At 43.3% G+C, this 16,738-nt stretch overlaps 1 protein-coding gene across 1 annotated transcript in view; it reads left to right on the plus strand.

Annotated features, from left to right (window-relative positions):
• The window catches only part of PRKCH (protein kinase C eta), an 895,425-nt gene extending 889,343 nt beyond the window's left edge, over positions 1-6,082 (plus strand). Inside the window, exons 13-14 of the mRNA XM_069638927.1 lie at positions 1,444-1,587; positions 4,679-6,082. Of these exons, the coding sequence (XP_069495028.1) occupies positions 1,444-1,587; positions 4,679-4,816 (282 nt within the window). The 3' untranslated portion in view covers positions 4,817-6,082. The remainder of the gene's footprint in view (positions 1-1,443; positions 1,588-4,678) is intronic.
• The last annotated feature ends 10,656 nt before the right edge of the window (positions 6,083-16,738 follow it).

Below are 16,738 nucleotides of genomic sequence, written 5' to 3' on the forward strand. Positions count from 1 at the left end.
GGTCAGCCATTCCCGTGCCCAGTCCGTGATGACAAGGGTATGAAGGAATCATTTTATGAGGATAGAATGGTTGACTGTGTCAAAGGCAGAGGAGAGATTGAGGAGAATGAGAACAGCAGGTTAGAGTCAAGATTTACGATCATGTCTTCAGAAGAGCAGTTTCCATGCCTCTGGAAGCCCGGAGTCCAGATTGATGATCATGGAGGCAACCAACAAGTTCAGTGTAGAGGGTCAGTTGGGGAGAACCATCTTCTCCAAGAGTTTACCCGGGAAGGTGGTAGTGGAGTTTGGACGATAGTTAGCCAGGCAGGAGGGGTCAGCAGACATCTTTTTTAGGAGAGGGTTCACAAGGGAGTGCTTGATGGATAGAGGAAAAGAGCCAGTGGCGAGGGAGTGGTTACAGAAGTCGGCAAGAGCCGGGGCGAGAGAGGAGATGTTGTCCTTAATAGTCCTGGAAGAGCAGGGGAGCACCTGTTTGGAGGAGACCTTCATAGAGCAGACAACTAGAGGCCTCATCTGGTGCTATGGGCAGGAGTGAGGAGAGTGTGTGGGGTTGAAGGAGGTGAGTAAAGGGAGGCAATGGAGTATTCTTGTTCAGAGGAGAATTGCATAGCATTTCGGTGCTGGACTGCCAATGGATGGGACAAGGACTCATATGCAAATGGATATTTCCCCTCTGTGAAAGGTACAGTGAGCTAAAACATGGTTGTAGACCCTCCCAAGTTGGGCACCTTCCGAAAGAACAGGTTATTTGAGTGAGTTTGTTTTCGGTAGAGGGGCTCCCAAACCCTTTTCTGCATTTTTAGCCAGAGCCCGTTCACATCTAAAACCTTGCTAGGTTGATAGGTAATTATTTGCTCTGATTGCTTGGCTAAGCTTCTTGAATTTACTTATGTGATTGTTTAGCAAATTAGATCCAGTGGAGCTATGATCTAGTCTCACCTCTGATTTACATTTTTTATTCTTTATAACACATAAACCACACCCCAATCCCTGGAAAAACACACATTTATTTGCTACTTCATTGTCCATTGGCCTCTATTACAAGAAGAAGTTACAATAAGTGTTATTAACTGTTAAAGCCAGCTGTCATGTCTAAAAAGGTGCACTGGTCCAAAAAAGATGACTGAAAATGTGCATGGTATCACATCCAATAGCAAACATTGTTGGGCTTCCTTCCTCCACTGTACTCAAGTATTATCACACAAATGCTACCTTGCCTATTTTTCTGTCTTCTGTCTTGCATTCTCTATTTACTTCCTATTTTTGTTCATTGCCAGGATACTCCTGGGTCACAGTTTGCACTATACAAGTCCGTATACCACACCAAATGATCACTGTATTCTGATTTTGTTATGCAAGTCCCAGAATGTGATGCAATGCCTGAATAAATAGCTGTACCACAGATACATTAATTAATACTCTTGTCTCTGTTTTTTTTAGTTCATGAATAAGAACCCCAGTAAGCGCCTGGGAAGCCCAGCACTCGGAGGAGAGATCGCAATCCAGCAGCATCCATTCTTTGACGAAATTGACTGGGATCTGCTCAGCCAGAGAAAACTTGAGCCTCCTTTTAAGCCTCGAATCGTATGTTCTTCATTTTCTTAAGTATATTTCTTCTTCTTTTGCACATGTGTGGCTCCTCAGTCTCATTTCCTGTTTTCTTTTAACACAGACCCATGCATTTGGATTTATAGAGCAGAGAGATGTTCTTCGGTTAATGTCCTGCCACTGTGATATGATCTCTGTCACATCTTACTTTAGCCTTTTCTCCCTTTCCCTCCCCCTCCCTCAGTCTTCCCACCCTTCCTATCTTAACCCGGGCTCCATGTAGTCTCTAGCGGTATCGGGTAATAATATCCCTATATATATGGTCGCTGTATATAATGTCACCGGGAAAAGGTAGTAGTGACATTATATAGGTCACCATATATATAGGGACAGGGGCAGCGAGGGTGTCCCCCGCATTTGCCATCTAATAATGTCCCAGCAGAAAAAGGACAATTGTTCGGCAATATTTTCTTTTCTTTTTTTTTGCATGCGTTATTTTTGAGGGGACATTATTACATGGAACCTCTCTAGCTTGGATATGAAATCCTGAGTGGCCATATTAGACAGGCCTCTTGCAAAATACCAGAGGTAGGACGGGTCTATTTTTTTGGCCAGAGCCCCGTTTCATAATATGCACTCAATGAATATGTGCCTAACCTGTCCAGTAGCAGGAGAGCACTGACAGAGTACCAAACCATCCCCTGTCCCATCGTCTGTTACCCTGGATCCAAGCCATGAAGGCCTTTAAAACTGTGCACTTTATAGCATTCCTTGACAGTGTCAACCTCCCTGAGGCTCTCACGGTGCCTCAAGGACAGTTGGAGGGTCTGTTGGAACTGGTAACCCCCTGCCTCTTCTTTAGCAGGGTTGTAAATGTAGTCTGTGGCTGCATCCACATTTAGAGGCTTCTGGGGGTCTGTTCATCTTCATGCTCTCACTTGGAAGTAATGGGACAACATCGAAGACTAAAAATCTCTGCTCCCCTCGATTGCATACAATCTAATGTCCTCCATGGAGAAGCATTTCTGCACATGTTGCATAATGGAATATAGGCAGAGGTTGAGGCAAACTCTTATTTACATGGTTGATGTCTCCATTTAACCAAATTAATGCAGGATAGGTTCTGCAAATTTGAGGTACCAATTGTGAGGGTGGTGCAAAATAACCTGAGCAGGAAAAGGTTGGTTATGTTTTATTCACCAAATTCCCACTATTTAATAGAGGACAATTCTTTTTACTTAATTCCTTTTTCCCTAAAATTCTAATATGGTGAAGAACAGATCTTTCTCTTGGCTCCCCGTTGTCTGTTGCATGTAATGCGCAGGGCCCCTCTGGCATCTTTTTGGTACTGCATAAAACAATAAAATCGATAAATAAAATAAACAAACATGGAGCGAAAGGCTCTCAGGGTTACTTTGCTTCCTAAACTGGAAACTGTTTCAGTTCTTGTCAGATCACTCTCAGCAAATACTAATTCTGACCAAAGCCAGAGGGAGTTTAGATAAGAGTTATAGTAACATGAATTTCTTTTTTAAAAAGGGCCAGTATTAAGAAGAAGAGGTTGAGATGCAGATGGAGGGAGGGGGGGGGCGAGATATTCCCAGGTTAGTCACAATAAAAGATAAAACCATATGTTACATACAGCACAAATCTCTGTTAAAATCACATTTAAACACAATCTGTAGTAAAATTAGCACATACAATGGTATGTACACATTGTCTTCTATCCAATAATTAGGTTCCCCTACTAAATAAATTGATTTGTTGGGTGCAATATACTCCTTTGAACTCCAAGTTGCGCTCAAATACTGCAAGGTAACAAAGACCACTTCAAGGTCTGCCATGGAAGATGGCAGGGCTACTACTTCTGCTTTTATGCAAGTATCAGCTTCATGCAAAATATGTCTCAGCCAGCTGCATCTCAGCCAACCAAAACAAAAAGATGTGGGTGTTTCCACTTCACGAGTTTCGTATTGGCAGAGACAGTCCAGTTCTACTGTCTGCCTGTAGTCAGATCGCACTCTCCTTTCAGGAATCCAGGAAACCTATGGACCAAGTCCCCACACTGGTTTTTGTTGCTAATGTATGATATATAAGCGAGGGCTGTTTAAGGAGCCTGTGCAAGGACTCCTTTATCTTGAAGATGTCATCTTTAATAATGGTCCCTGGGTGAATCTGGTAGATTGAGGTGCAGACCCACTAGGGCTCCCCTTACATAAACAACCCCCATGATCACTCCAGCTCGGCCCATCAGTTTTGCATCCATTATTATGGTTCTGTGTTTGCATATTGTAGTCCCAATACCATTTCACTATTGTATTCTGTGGTGTCCTATTTGCCTGTCCTGCTGGCCACTATGAGTGGGAATTTGAATGTTGGTGTGTTCTACGGATTGCTAGCACAGAGAATGTGGATGAGAATTTAGAATTATGTTTCTATGTGTGTGGCAGACGGGGCTGAGCAAGGTTATGAGAGGTGGCCGGTGGGAGTACCTTGTCTTCATATGTAATTTAAGGCTTAAGAAGTAATCTAAGATGTTGTCATGTGAAATAAGCCTTGGTGAACTGTATCCTGAAACCTCCTACATCATCTTTCTAGAGCCCTCCAGGGTAGTCATATAATAATCCTTTCATGGAGTATCAAAGCATTTTTCACACAAGTCACTGTACATAATTTTCTGATCACCAAGGGTATATTGTCTTTCTCTCTGCTTGTGAAGCTAAAATAATTGAGCTAGCCGCCCTCCACTTCTCCCGCTCATTCCCCACCCGCTAAAAACTGAATTTCTAACTTCTGCATAGCATAGAGATTTTCAACAATCTTTCAACCATTTGAATCAACATTCTGATATTTTGAAGCTGCATTCAAGAAGATGAAAATAACACTTTAAAGAAAGCATAGCACTTATTCCATCACCTGCCTTGGGTTATTAATTAATGCCTGAATCATAGCAAGTTATCAACTCAGTATTCCTAGGCGAAGATAATGGGGATTACCAATCAAATGGAAACTGTTCGCCCAACTGATGTACTAATCCAAATAAATGCCTATTTTAGAGACAATTCAATGTGTGGTGTGTGCTTTTTAAGTAGTCATGATGTGTAATTCTTTTTTTTCCTATATCCAGAAATCAAAAGAAGATGTAAACAATTTTGATCCCGATTTTATCAAGGAAGATCCTGTTTTAACTCCAATCGATGAAGCTTTAATTCCAATGATTAACCAGAGTGAATTTGAAGATTTTTCATATACTGCTGTGGAATAAAAGCCATACTTTTGAATTGATGATTACAAACCGGAATAGAAGCACGGGGACCAAGGCACTTATGCATTTCCTTCTCAAGGAGGACAGTTTAACAAGCTGATATCTTACAAGAGAGAATGTGACTGGACTGTGACAATAGCATTTTGGGCAGACTTTGTGCAGCCTGCAATCGAGGACATCAAATATTTATGTAATTAAAATTGCAGTTGTAATGGGACTAGTATGCACATTAAGGGAACATCTTAATATGACTTAAAAGCCACCACAGACAGCAAAATGATTTCTGGAAAAGGACGTATGCTAATTGGTGGAGAGCGTTTTATAAGAAAATCTAAAGAGTGAGCTGAGTAGCGAACCATGTATTTTTATTAAACCTGGGCACCATTCTGGCTTCATTGCTTGCCACACAAAGGATTTTGTCATCGCCCTAAAAGGACACCATTTGCAAAAATGATTTATGAAAACAGCCACTCCAGGACTTTGGATGGAAACAAATCTGTCCTAGTCCAACCATAGGAATCTTTAAGATTTTAAAGGCTTTCTTCGTGCATTGCTCTTCAAACAATATCATGTCTAGTTAGGTGAGCATTTGTCGAATTAGTGTTTGCTCTCAAACCCCAGGAAAGGCGGTAAACACATCTATATGGTCTTTCACTAACTTATCACCTTGTTTTGAAATGGTTATATTTTGTTTTCAGACTCCTTGTCACATAGGATTCCATTGGGACCCTAAAGAGCATGGAATTCCATGCCGTGAAAATGCAGTATTCTACCATTCATTAGATTTGAGTTTGAAGAACAAGCCTATATTTGCATTCTATGAAATGCTGTCATGTGGTTTGTTATCAGCCTAACTCTTTTTGCATACCAAGTGACCTATTTGGCAAGGTCTTGCCATCACATGGAGGAATCAAAGTTACATTGCGCAATTGTTTGTATTTCTTTTAGTGAAGTAGAAAATTACTTAACTGATATGCCTATACAGTGTTGTGATTCAAAACAAAATTGCCAAAAAGAGAGCTACCTGAATTTGAAATGCACATAATGTTTATTTACCAAACACATCATGAGCATACATTAAAAAATCAAAACATTTGAATGTGGTGTATCCAATATCCTAAGTTAAAAAATGTTTATTTTTTATTTATCCTCCTCTTCTTAATAATTCTATTGTTCTTGAACAGGTTTTCCATGTTGTTTTATCTCAAACTTGAGTTCCTGTGTGTATTTGCGACATTTTAATTCATATAAAGTTATCAGTTTTTACATGCTCTTGTTTTGCAGTCATTGTTTTGATTAAGCTATGAATATTCACAAAAATGTGTTTCGCAGGAGCGCTTGTGTGGATTTTTAGAATGAACAATGGCTTTGTTGGCTGAATGAACTAATATGAACATTAAATGGCTGTGTTCTGTGAAAATGGCAGTGTGAATCATTGCAGTAATTTAGGGAAATATAAGTGCTTATTTGCCGAACATTTTCTATCAAATGTGAGAATTTACAAATATTTGGTGGCCTTAATGTGGAAATTGAACTTGTCCATTAAAAACACTACAGTCCCGAGTCCTTCAGTTCATCTGGGACTGCAAAAGAACAAGAGTCAAATTTTCTACCCTAACTCTTCCCAAGTCTCATGGTGGCTTCGGCCTCCCAGACTTTAGACTTTACTACAAAGCAGCTCAACTCCGGGTGATGTTAGAGCACATGAGGGACGACCTGGGGACATATTGGACTTTCATTGAGGATGTCCACACCCACCCGAAAAAAGTCAGGGACCTGCTATGGGCTCCCCCTAAGCCCCCCCCCCCCCACCTCAGAACGCACCCACCCTAAGCGGCCCTCTGGGCAGTCTGGAAGCCGAACAAGGACAACAAGCTGCTGTCATCCTGGCCGTCCCCTTTAACATCGCTGTGGGGTCCCCCCATTGACCTCGACACCAGGGGCTTTAGAGACACACAGGCATGGTCGGACTTGGGCCTGGAGAGAGTTTCTCAACTCTCCCGGGAGGAGGGTTTCATAGAATATGATCAGCTGACTGAGGCATTGGGCGACAACCCGCCCTCAGTCTTTGAATATTTGCGCCTGAAAGGGAGACTGACCCACCCTCGGTGGGCCGATAACCTCAAGCGCCCCCTCACTCCTTGCGAAACTGCCCTAGCTAAGAGCGCCTCCCGGAAAGGCTCTCTGTCCAAGTTCTATGGCACATTGATAACGGCTAATCTGGAGGGTAGGCAGCCCTTCAAACGAATATGGGAAGAAAGGTTGGGCATGATGCTGGACGATCACACATGGACGGCAATCTTTAAATCTATATTCACGGGTTCACTGTACACCGCTGCCATGGAACATAGCTTTAAGATACTCCATTCATGGCATCGCCATCCAGACACCCTGTCCAAAATGTTTAAAGAGGTGTCCCCTTTTTGCCCCAGGACATGTCAACTACGGGGCACTTGGTTTCACATGTGGTGGGGATGCCCAGTCATTCAGGTGTACTGGTCAGAACTGCTCAGCTGGATCAAGGACATAGAAGGGTACTCCCCCACCTTACATCCACTGGAAATCCTCCTGGGTACTCCTATGCCGGAGACAGAACAGCCTGCATTCCCGAAGGTCATTGGGGCCATGTTGAGGGCGGAGAGGCTAGCGCTAGCTCAAAAATGGAAAAATGTCCTGGCTCCATCCAAGGAGGAATGGCTTTGTAAACTTAGGTCAATCTTCACCTATGAAAAACTCACTGGGATAACAAATGACACCATGTCGGATTTTGTTCAGGAATGGACCGCTGTGCTTCTTAATGACGATTGCATCTCTATGCATCTGTAAAGTACGTCCCTTAACGCCCCCATTCCACACACCTCTCCACTAACCCCAGGGACCTAGCTTGGGCCCCCTACTCGCTGAGAACTGATCTGACCCCATTATGTCAAAATGTATGTCTAATAACATATTGATATCTGAATGTTCTCTCTGCAGCTTCTATAACCCGCAATACCTCTAGACCTGGTATGTTCAAAAAGTTGGGGGATGGGGTGGGAGGGAGTTGGCAGGTAAGGGATAAAAAAAATTAAAAATGTAAACTGCCACCTATGTTTGCTCAATGTATTACTGGCAGGGATTGCCCCGGCACCCTACCTTATATGTATGATGTCAATAAAAACAAAGTTAAAAAAAAACAAAAAACATTAGTGCAGTGAAGTGCGTTCCCTATGCACTGTTAACACATGTGACAAAGCAAGAATAAGTTCCCAATGATAGGGTAATCCCTTCCCCTGCACACAATCCTGTGCCACACATAGTCAAATATTGAATGAATGGATATCTTGTACAAATGTACACCTTTTTACAATAGTCATAGAGGAATATTATATAAACCAGTTTATGCTATGGATTAAGCCCATAGAGAATTAAAAGATAATTATTAATATCGATTCTAACTATTCAATTTAACACATGTGCACAGCAGGCATTCAGAAAGGGTATTGGGTTGGTGGTTTATCCCCCACCCACATGTAAATCCACAGATAAATGCAACAAAGCACTAAAGAGCTAAGAATACAAGCCTAGCAATAATTGCTCAAGCCTTGCTTTAAAATATAAAATTGAATCAGTAATGTAGAGGTCACCCATAACAATATGTCCCCTTTTACAGAAATGTGCAGGTAGTGTGCAATTTGTGGGACAGTGCATAAAGTGCACCAATGCAAAAATGCATGTAAACAATGCTAGTTTTCAATTGCACAAAAATTGCACTGCATCAGAGCAACATCATTGAAATTCAGACCAGATCAGCCAACCAATAAAACGTGAAACTACCACCACCTCAACATAGCTTGGACAACCACCACCACCCCCTTGTCTATCCCTTACAATAGAGCATCTTGGATTTTGACCCTCATCCACTATATACTGGACATCAACTCTATACATTGGCTTTGTGCAAGCCATTATAGTGCAACACCGGACTATACAGACTACGAGTCTGGACTAATGTACATCGTCAGCCTCATGGTCACACCTCTCAAACCTTGATACAGCTACATCAGCTCCAGTGCCTTTTCACACGAAATATAAGTCAGCCTCACGTTTGGCCTCCTATGTCTACAGAAATATATATATATATCTTTATAATACATAGGAAAGTCCATTTCAGCCAAATCACACATTCCACAACACCACCAACTAGCCATCGCTGGAAGTTCACCTCCAGTTCTGAGCCACAACAGTAAGGAATTGTGGGAATGCAAATTAGCTCAAATGTAAATCTTTTTCTCTAGGAAATTGTCTTTTCTAAAAGGGCAGTGCTACTTTATACATAGCTGAATCAACTCAAAACAGACATTTGCAAGGCTGCAAGGACAACCACATACCTGGTTTCACCCTTAACAGGGACCATCAGTGTAGTATAGTCCTGACAGCCTTGTGCTTAGAGCATTTGGCCATGTTTTCACAACACAAAGAAAGTTATGGTGGGTTTAAAAAGGTTTGAAAAAACCCTTTCACCTGAAATGTGAAAATGGGAAAGTCCATTTCCGCCAAGTCACACATTCCACAACGCCACCTACTAGCCATTGCTGGAAGTTCACCTCCAATTCTGGGCCACAACAGCAAGGCATTGTGGGTATGCAAATTAGCTCAATTGTAAATCTTTTTCTCTAGGAAATTGTCTTTGTCTAAGAGGGCAGTGCAACTTTATACATAGCTTAATCAACCCAAAACAGACATGTGCAAGGCTGCCAGGACAACAACATACCTGGTTTCACCTTTATTAGGTATCATCTGTGCAGTATAGTCCTGACAGCCTTTCTTCGTCTTGTTGGGGTCGCTCCCAGAGAACAGGAGCCAGTGATTTCCATCTAAATAGATGATGCGCACCAAACTTCCCACAAATGCAGATACAGACCAACCACCCAAACAACAACAAACCTCCACTACCAGAACACCCACACCATAATACAGTCACCACACTTCACACAATCCCCCTACACAACACCTCATTCAAATACCCCTTTGTAGAGCCAACAATGCCCAAAAACCTCTCAGCCACCTTAACTATGATCATATTTTTTTCAGTCTTGCTCTGTGTTTGAAAAGCACAATTAATAACCTCAATCATAAACAACAAAAACGCCTCCTTCGTTATCACCAAAAAATCACCCACCACCAGTGGCTGCCCAACACCAGCCACAGGACCAACTGAAGGGGGCAAGAGCCCACCCCCGCCCCTAGACAAACGTTCCCAACCTGATCCACACCAGCAGCTGGAAACCGCACAACTGCTTCCGCATAAGACAAATTGTGAGACACTGTCTCGGACTGCACCTGAACCTCACACACATACACAGGACACCCGTTAAAAATAACACAGTGATCCCCACCACAGTTCCTACAAACAGGTACCGTCTCACTTACACACCTTGACATTGTGGCCACCGCCACACTTCGCACAACACTGCTCACCTCTACAGACGCCGGCCAAAAACATGACCAAACCTCTGACACTGAAAACATAGCAAAGGAGGGGGCACTTACTTTGCCACCCGAAACCTCTCATAACAATCCACAAAAAACGGGGCACTTCCACAGACTGAAATGACACCAAGACAGTAGCCAAAACCACTACCCCATCCCTATTCCTAGGACCCAACCTACGCATCCCCACCACACCAACGCCCCTAAGCTCAGACACCAAAAAGCCCAAATCGGTACTAGCCGGAACACCATAGACCACCCCCTTACCACCAGCCACACAAACAGGCGGTACAGAACACACCACCGGAAACCCCACCACCTTGCGTAAACGCAACGCGATCTCCTGCTGCTCAGAAGATTCACCGCAAACCAAAAGCTTACCCCACCCACCTTACAGATAGACCGAGGTGAACGTGCCCTCTCCTCCATTGAAAGTGCAATCTCAATCTGGCACACCAGCCCAAAATCCCGACCGTCCATAGCACTGGCCACAGGAACCACAAAAGCTTTCGCCTCCGAAGCACCATCACCCTTACTCGGCACACAAGACCCAACGCCAGACACCACACCTACAACACCCACCACCTCAGAACAAAGAGGCTCTGCCTCGACCTGCTCTAAGACAGAGTACCACCACACACATACATACACATACTAGTGTACGGGCCAAAATGCAGGTCTTTATTGACACAGTAGGACCACTATATATCCTAAGCCAACAGCTCCCTTTACTGGTGAAAACAGGCAAAGTTGTGCAAATTGACATTGGCCCTCATTACGAGTTCGGCGGTAACCATGCTGCTATTGGCGGCATGGCTGCCGCCGAAATCGCATCGGAGTCCGGGTCCTCGGAATGAGGACTTACCGGGCCATTCCGAGTTTGGAAGGCCCGGTAATTCCTCCCTCCGAGAACCCGGACACGGTCCTTCCCCATGCCCATTTCAGCCCCCATAGGGCTGAATGGGAATGGAAGAGGGAGCAAACAACGGGCCATTACGAGATGGCCCGTTGTTTGCTCCCTCTTCCCCGCGAGGGGAACTCGTAATGCGGCGGTACAGAGTTAGCGGCGCCGGCACTTTTTACGCCGTCGTTCACTCCGTACCGCCAGGGTCGTAATGAGGCCCATTGTCTCTATATATCCTAAGGCAACAGCTCCCTCTAGCGGTGACAGTAGGTGGAGCTACTGCATCGGACAAATCTAAAGGGACAAGCATACATCTTCCATTTTATTTAGTTACATATAATATGCCCCAATATGGTTAAAAAATCTTATATGTTCTCAGTGCTCTCTGAGAGAACATTTTGTTGCCTTTTGCTGAATTGCATTATGGTATTTGTAGTTTCCTAGTCAGGTTCGAGGGAATAATGCTGCAATTGTGCACTTTTTTGCCTAACATAGTTTTATAAGGATTTATATATTTGAGTGACACTCCGGTATGTTTATTTTTCATGTTATCTTTATAAAGCAGAGGATTGTTGAAAAGCCAGACATGGGGTTGAGGAAGGGAAATTATGAGTGGGCAAGTAAGTCATGATTATTTGCCCAGGATCTGGCAAGAGAGGTTGCAATCCTGACACTGATGTAGTTATTTTCCCCTGATTGTGGTTGCTTTTCAGGGCACAAGTTAAGGATACATGTGGGTGGACAGTGTAATGTTTTTTCAGAGGGCAGATGTAACCCCTTGTTTTTTTTGAGGTTGGCAGTGGAGACGCTTACCCGCAAGAACACAAGCACGTGTCTCGTATTGGGATTTTGTTTTCCAGGGAATATTTCACTGTAGATTTCTGGGTGTAAAATGTGTGCAACTTTAATACTTTGCTATCATATTTATTGAAACATTTCCTCTCTCAGGTTATTTTTTTGTTCTTACAGCGAGTCATTTGTTTTCGATTTTGTGTGCTGTTTAAATGTGTGGTTAGTTGGGGTTGTGCGATGTATCACAACAGTCATCAAGAGACCGGCCATAAAACAAGGGGCTTGTCGCACGCTGCTTAACCAAAGTGCGTAATCCTTGCCAGATAATTGAATCTCATTGCGCATTGCCTAAACAAATTGTGTGTTCTCAAAGCCTGCCATGTTTTATTCTAATCATAACAATACCACTGTGAAAACAGGTAAACATCAGTTTGTGATTGATGAACGTCTTTGAGCGATGGGTTGCAAGTGTTTTAAAATATAGAGTGGGCACAGGCAGTGCCCACTGGCCATGGACTAAGGCCATGACTAGTGGTCTGGTTGTGTTCCCAAATATACAGTGGGGACAAACGAAGGCCATGCCTACTGGTGTGGTCTGGTGGTGTTCTAAAATAAACAGTGGACACGGGCAAAGGCCCCGGCTAGTGGTCTGGTAGTGTTCTAAAATATACAGTAGGCACGGCCATGACAAAATGCCATGGTTAGCTCTCTGGTAGTGTTTTAAAATGAACAGTGGGCAAAGGCCATGACTAGTGGTCTGGTAGTGTTCTAAAATATACAGTAGGCACACCCGAAGGCCGTGACTACTGGCGTGGTCTGGTGGTGTTCTAAAATGGACTGTGGGCATGGCCAAAAGCCATGGCTAGGGGGTTGGTAGTATTCTAAAGGCCTGCTAGTATTTTAAAATGGACATTTCTCAAAGCCTGCCATTTTGTCACCAGTGATGTCATCAGGGATGTCTTCATTGTGGTCATAGGTTGCACAACAGGAGGTGCAAAGTTAAGATGGCTTTAGCTGAATTTCAGGGGTTTTGTTGTGTTAAGTTCTCACCTTAACTTCCCTGCAACTAAAGTCTTTCCTTGGAAAAAAGATATATATATATATATATATATATCCAATAAGGAGCCTCATATCCCCAGACCCGATTCTCCTCAAAGTGGCCACATTTAATTTCATTTTGAAGGCAGTTTTCCACTCGCCCTCTGTCTGAATGTATTCCAATGTGCAACTGCCACTAAGTCCGATTTTGTAAACCAACAGAAATCACAAACTCAGTTTATCAATACCTTTGACACTGAGGCATCAACAGAAATCAATCAGAACATTTTTTTACCACAGGAATTGGGGTTCACTCGATCAGCAGAAATTGGGTCACAAATTGGACCAAAGACGTGTTGATATCTTTAGAACTGTTGCCCTCAGTCCTTCCCCCTTCGTTCAAGGTCACCTTCTTAGGCTAATTAGTCACTGAGTCTCTGAGCCGGCACTTCTTTCTAGGCCCTCTGCCTTTCTTAGCTGGTGCACAGGTTGTCCATGCCCCAGGTTAGTCCTCTTGGACTCTGCTACCACATACCGCCACCCCACCACTTTTGGTTGTGCTGTTAGGCATCAGACAAATCACAAACTGGTGGACCTCAGAGAACTTCCAGCTTTCTCCTTTAGTGGGAAGGCAAGTCCCTGAATGCTCCCGCCAGAGAGAATACAACCCACTAGGGAAGAAAGGCCCAAGTCAATCTTGTAAGGATAACAAGTTTAATCTCACACACAGATGAGAGCAACAGCAAATTACTCTGCTGCTAAGAATGTTCTGCCAAAGAGAGGTACAAGCAGAAACTTTTAAAGATACACAGCATCATAATGATGCAACAACATACATTAAAAAGCCACGCGGCTGATTGAATGGACCCTATACATGTTCCACCTCCACCCATAAGGCGAGCCAGTCTATTGGTCCCAGCCCAGTCCATCTTCTTCTCACTTGGAAGGTAGGAAAAAAATTAATTATACTACTACTATACTCACTCATACTGTGCACTTGGCAGGCCATAAAACGGACTCAAAGGAGGTTCTGGTGCACTCTAACCTTCACACACACATTTCAGTTTCTCCCTCTGTGCCATCCAGCTCCAAGGTCTCCACCCTCGTTTTGAACTATAATGTATCTCTCCCAGTACCTTGCAATACAAATCACAAGAATGTCGCTTCAGCGGTATGCTCTGTCCATCCTCTTTGAACATTTCCAGACTTGTTACTTTGGGGTTGGTGGTCAAAGGGCACCTGGTGCCTTGGAATTCAGGGATCTTTAGGTTTAGTCAGTTATATTGGCTATAACTCGTGGTCACCCGGGAATTGGCCAGGTCATGCTTTGGCCAGTGTGAGATAACATGCACACCAGGCACCAGTCTCTGTTCACGGTCTTGTAGGGCACATTCCTCTTGGGTAAAAAACACATCTTTGCAACACTGTTAGAACAATAAATAGGCATTGTGGCGGTTGGCGGTATGGGCTGTCCTCTGGGTAGGTCGGGCATGGCTGGGGATTTCTGTGGACCGGGAATTTGGGCCTAGTGCCTGCAATGTTGCATTTACAGCGCAGGCCTTCCCTTCTCCGTTTGGTTACTAATATCTATACAAAATATCAATGTTCCTCACGTCTTGGGCAATATTAGGTAATTAGACTATATTTGGTTATATTAAAATGAGGTCCTGTTAGACAGGAATGCGTCCTTCTCACTATCCCCCTCACCCATGGCCCATCATAGTGCCTCGAATTTATCTCACCTCACTTTAAAGCACCTAGGGGGTGGGACAGGGCTGCCCCCTTCCCAACAAGTGTGGTCTTCGAAATTGTATTCTCTCAACTGTGGGCTGGACTAGGGATCACGTCCTTTAGTCTTTGTTCTCTGTATTCACTTTGGACCTTACTCCAGCCCTTTCCAACAGCGTAGGAGCAGGTTTCTCAACAGGTCTTAAAGAGCTGAACTTCCTTTTACCTCCTGCATGGAATTGCCCTCCTTCTTTTACGTTCTGCTCTTTTTTCTCTGCCAGCTGTCTGTTCACCTTTCATTTCCTAAATCCCATTACCCCGTTTGGTGGGTCAGAAGAAGAAGTGGACTCTGATGTGTCATCTCACTGAAAGTTTTATTAAAACTAAATAATAAAGAGCTATCTTTCCCTATACTAAGGGGTTTCCCTACCTAACAAAACTAGCTATGGTTCTTGTCAGTCGTTAGTGAGAGTCTAAACAGAATCTGTCCACCGTCCCAACTAACCTGTTCTAACCCTACCACTATTATAACAACAGAAACTAGGAGAATGACTCCCTTCTCCAGCAGACTTGTTTTTTACAAAGTTCAGTTCAGTAAACTATTCTCAAGTAGTTCCCGGTGACTATTTTAATCAATTCATACAGTTAGTGGGTTGTTCAACTTCTCATGCTTTCTTTTGTATGACTATTCTCGATTTCCTTCTTGTTCTTTTCTTGACTTTTCTTACTTTTACTTATCATTCTCTTTTCCCAAGGTAATTATAGTAATAATAGACATAGCACACGGTGAAGAAGGGAAATAACAGGGGTTTATTCCATAAATATAAGACCCCAAGGCACGTCCGGCCACAAACGTCAACAACTGTCCTTTTTGACCGGTTGCACGCCACGATATTCCAAAATAGAATTTTGGGCTGTCATTGCGTGCACCGGACCCAATTAAACATATGTTCCTTCTTACACATAGCAGGTTGAAAATTGGCATACAGGTAACGCAATTATAACCAGTCACTGTGGTAGTGAGACTGACAGTGTGATCGTATGGATAACTGAAAACTACACAATGAAATATTGTCCAATTACCTACTCATATACTACATAATCATCCAACCTAGAACGTCTCTTTCTCACGCAGCCTGTCTTCCCATGTTTTCTATTTCATTCCCTACATCTTCCCATGAGTCTTCGACCTCTACTTATGAACCCATCAGAAGATGTAACCACATCACCAAACCTACCAAACCACCGCGATCACGCCATTGTAGAGGAGCAACTGCATGCCTCTGCAGGAAATCCTGCCCCCTTACCGCCTATATTTTGGAAGCCTAAAATTGCGCCATACTTGACACCAGCAGTTGTGACCATATCACAGTGAATATTCGAAAGAAGATACCAACTGAGAAAACCCTATCAGATGTATTCCGGAAGAGATGACAATCTGAGGGAGGAACTCCCTGAAGAAATATGAAAAAGAGTGAAAAAGAAGCAGTGACGTCACAAGAGACGAATGTGACAACCTGAGAATACTGGCTGAAGAGAATGCATGGATCTTACAGAAACTGATGATGAAGTTAAGAATCGAGTAAAACTTAATATGCAAGAAGAAAATTGCATGTGTGCGAAGCACGGCAAAAAATGCAAGCCATTAAATAACTGTGCAGATGCTGTAACGCAAGTAGACTAAGTGGTCATAGAAGCTGGCTATATGTAGCAAATAGACTGCAGCCAGAGCCGCCATTGTATAGAAATCTGGACATCAGTGTCATGAATTTAGTAAGCCCAGACCAATGTAGAGGAAAGGCCAAGAACCGTGTCGCAGCAAGAATTAGTTAAGATAGTGGAACTGAATATCGAGGCTGTCTGGCCTGGTATCAAAGCTTAAGCAGCCAAGTTCTGTTATTTATTCTTGAAGGCAGTTATCGTGAGAAGCTGAATCATCCCTTGTTAAGGTGCAAAGAAAGAACACCAGGCGTGGCAAGTTTTATTGA

This window comes from Ambystoma mexicanum, chromosome 14 (assembly GCF_040938575.1).
Source record: "Ambystoma mexicanum isolate Mex_15411 chromosome 14, UKY_AmexF1_1, whole genome shotgun sequence".
Taxonomy (NCBI): domain Eukaryota; kingdom Metazoa; phylum Chordata; class Amphibia; order Caudata; family Ambystomatidae; genus Ambystoma; species Ambystoma mexicanum.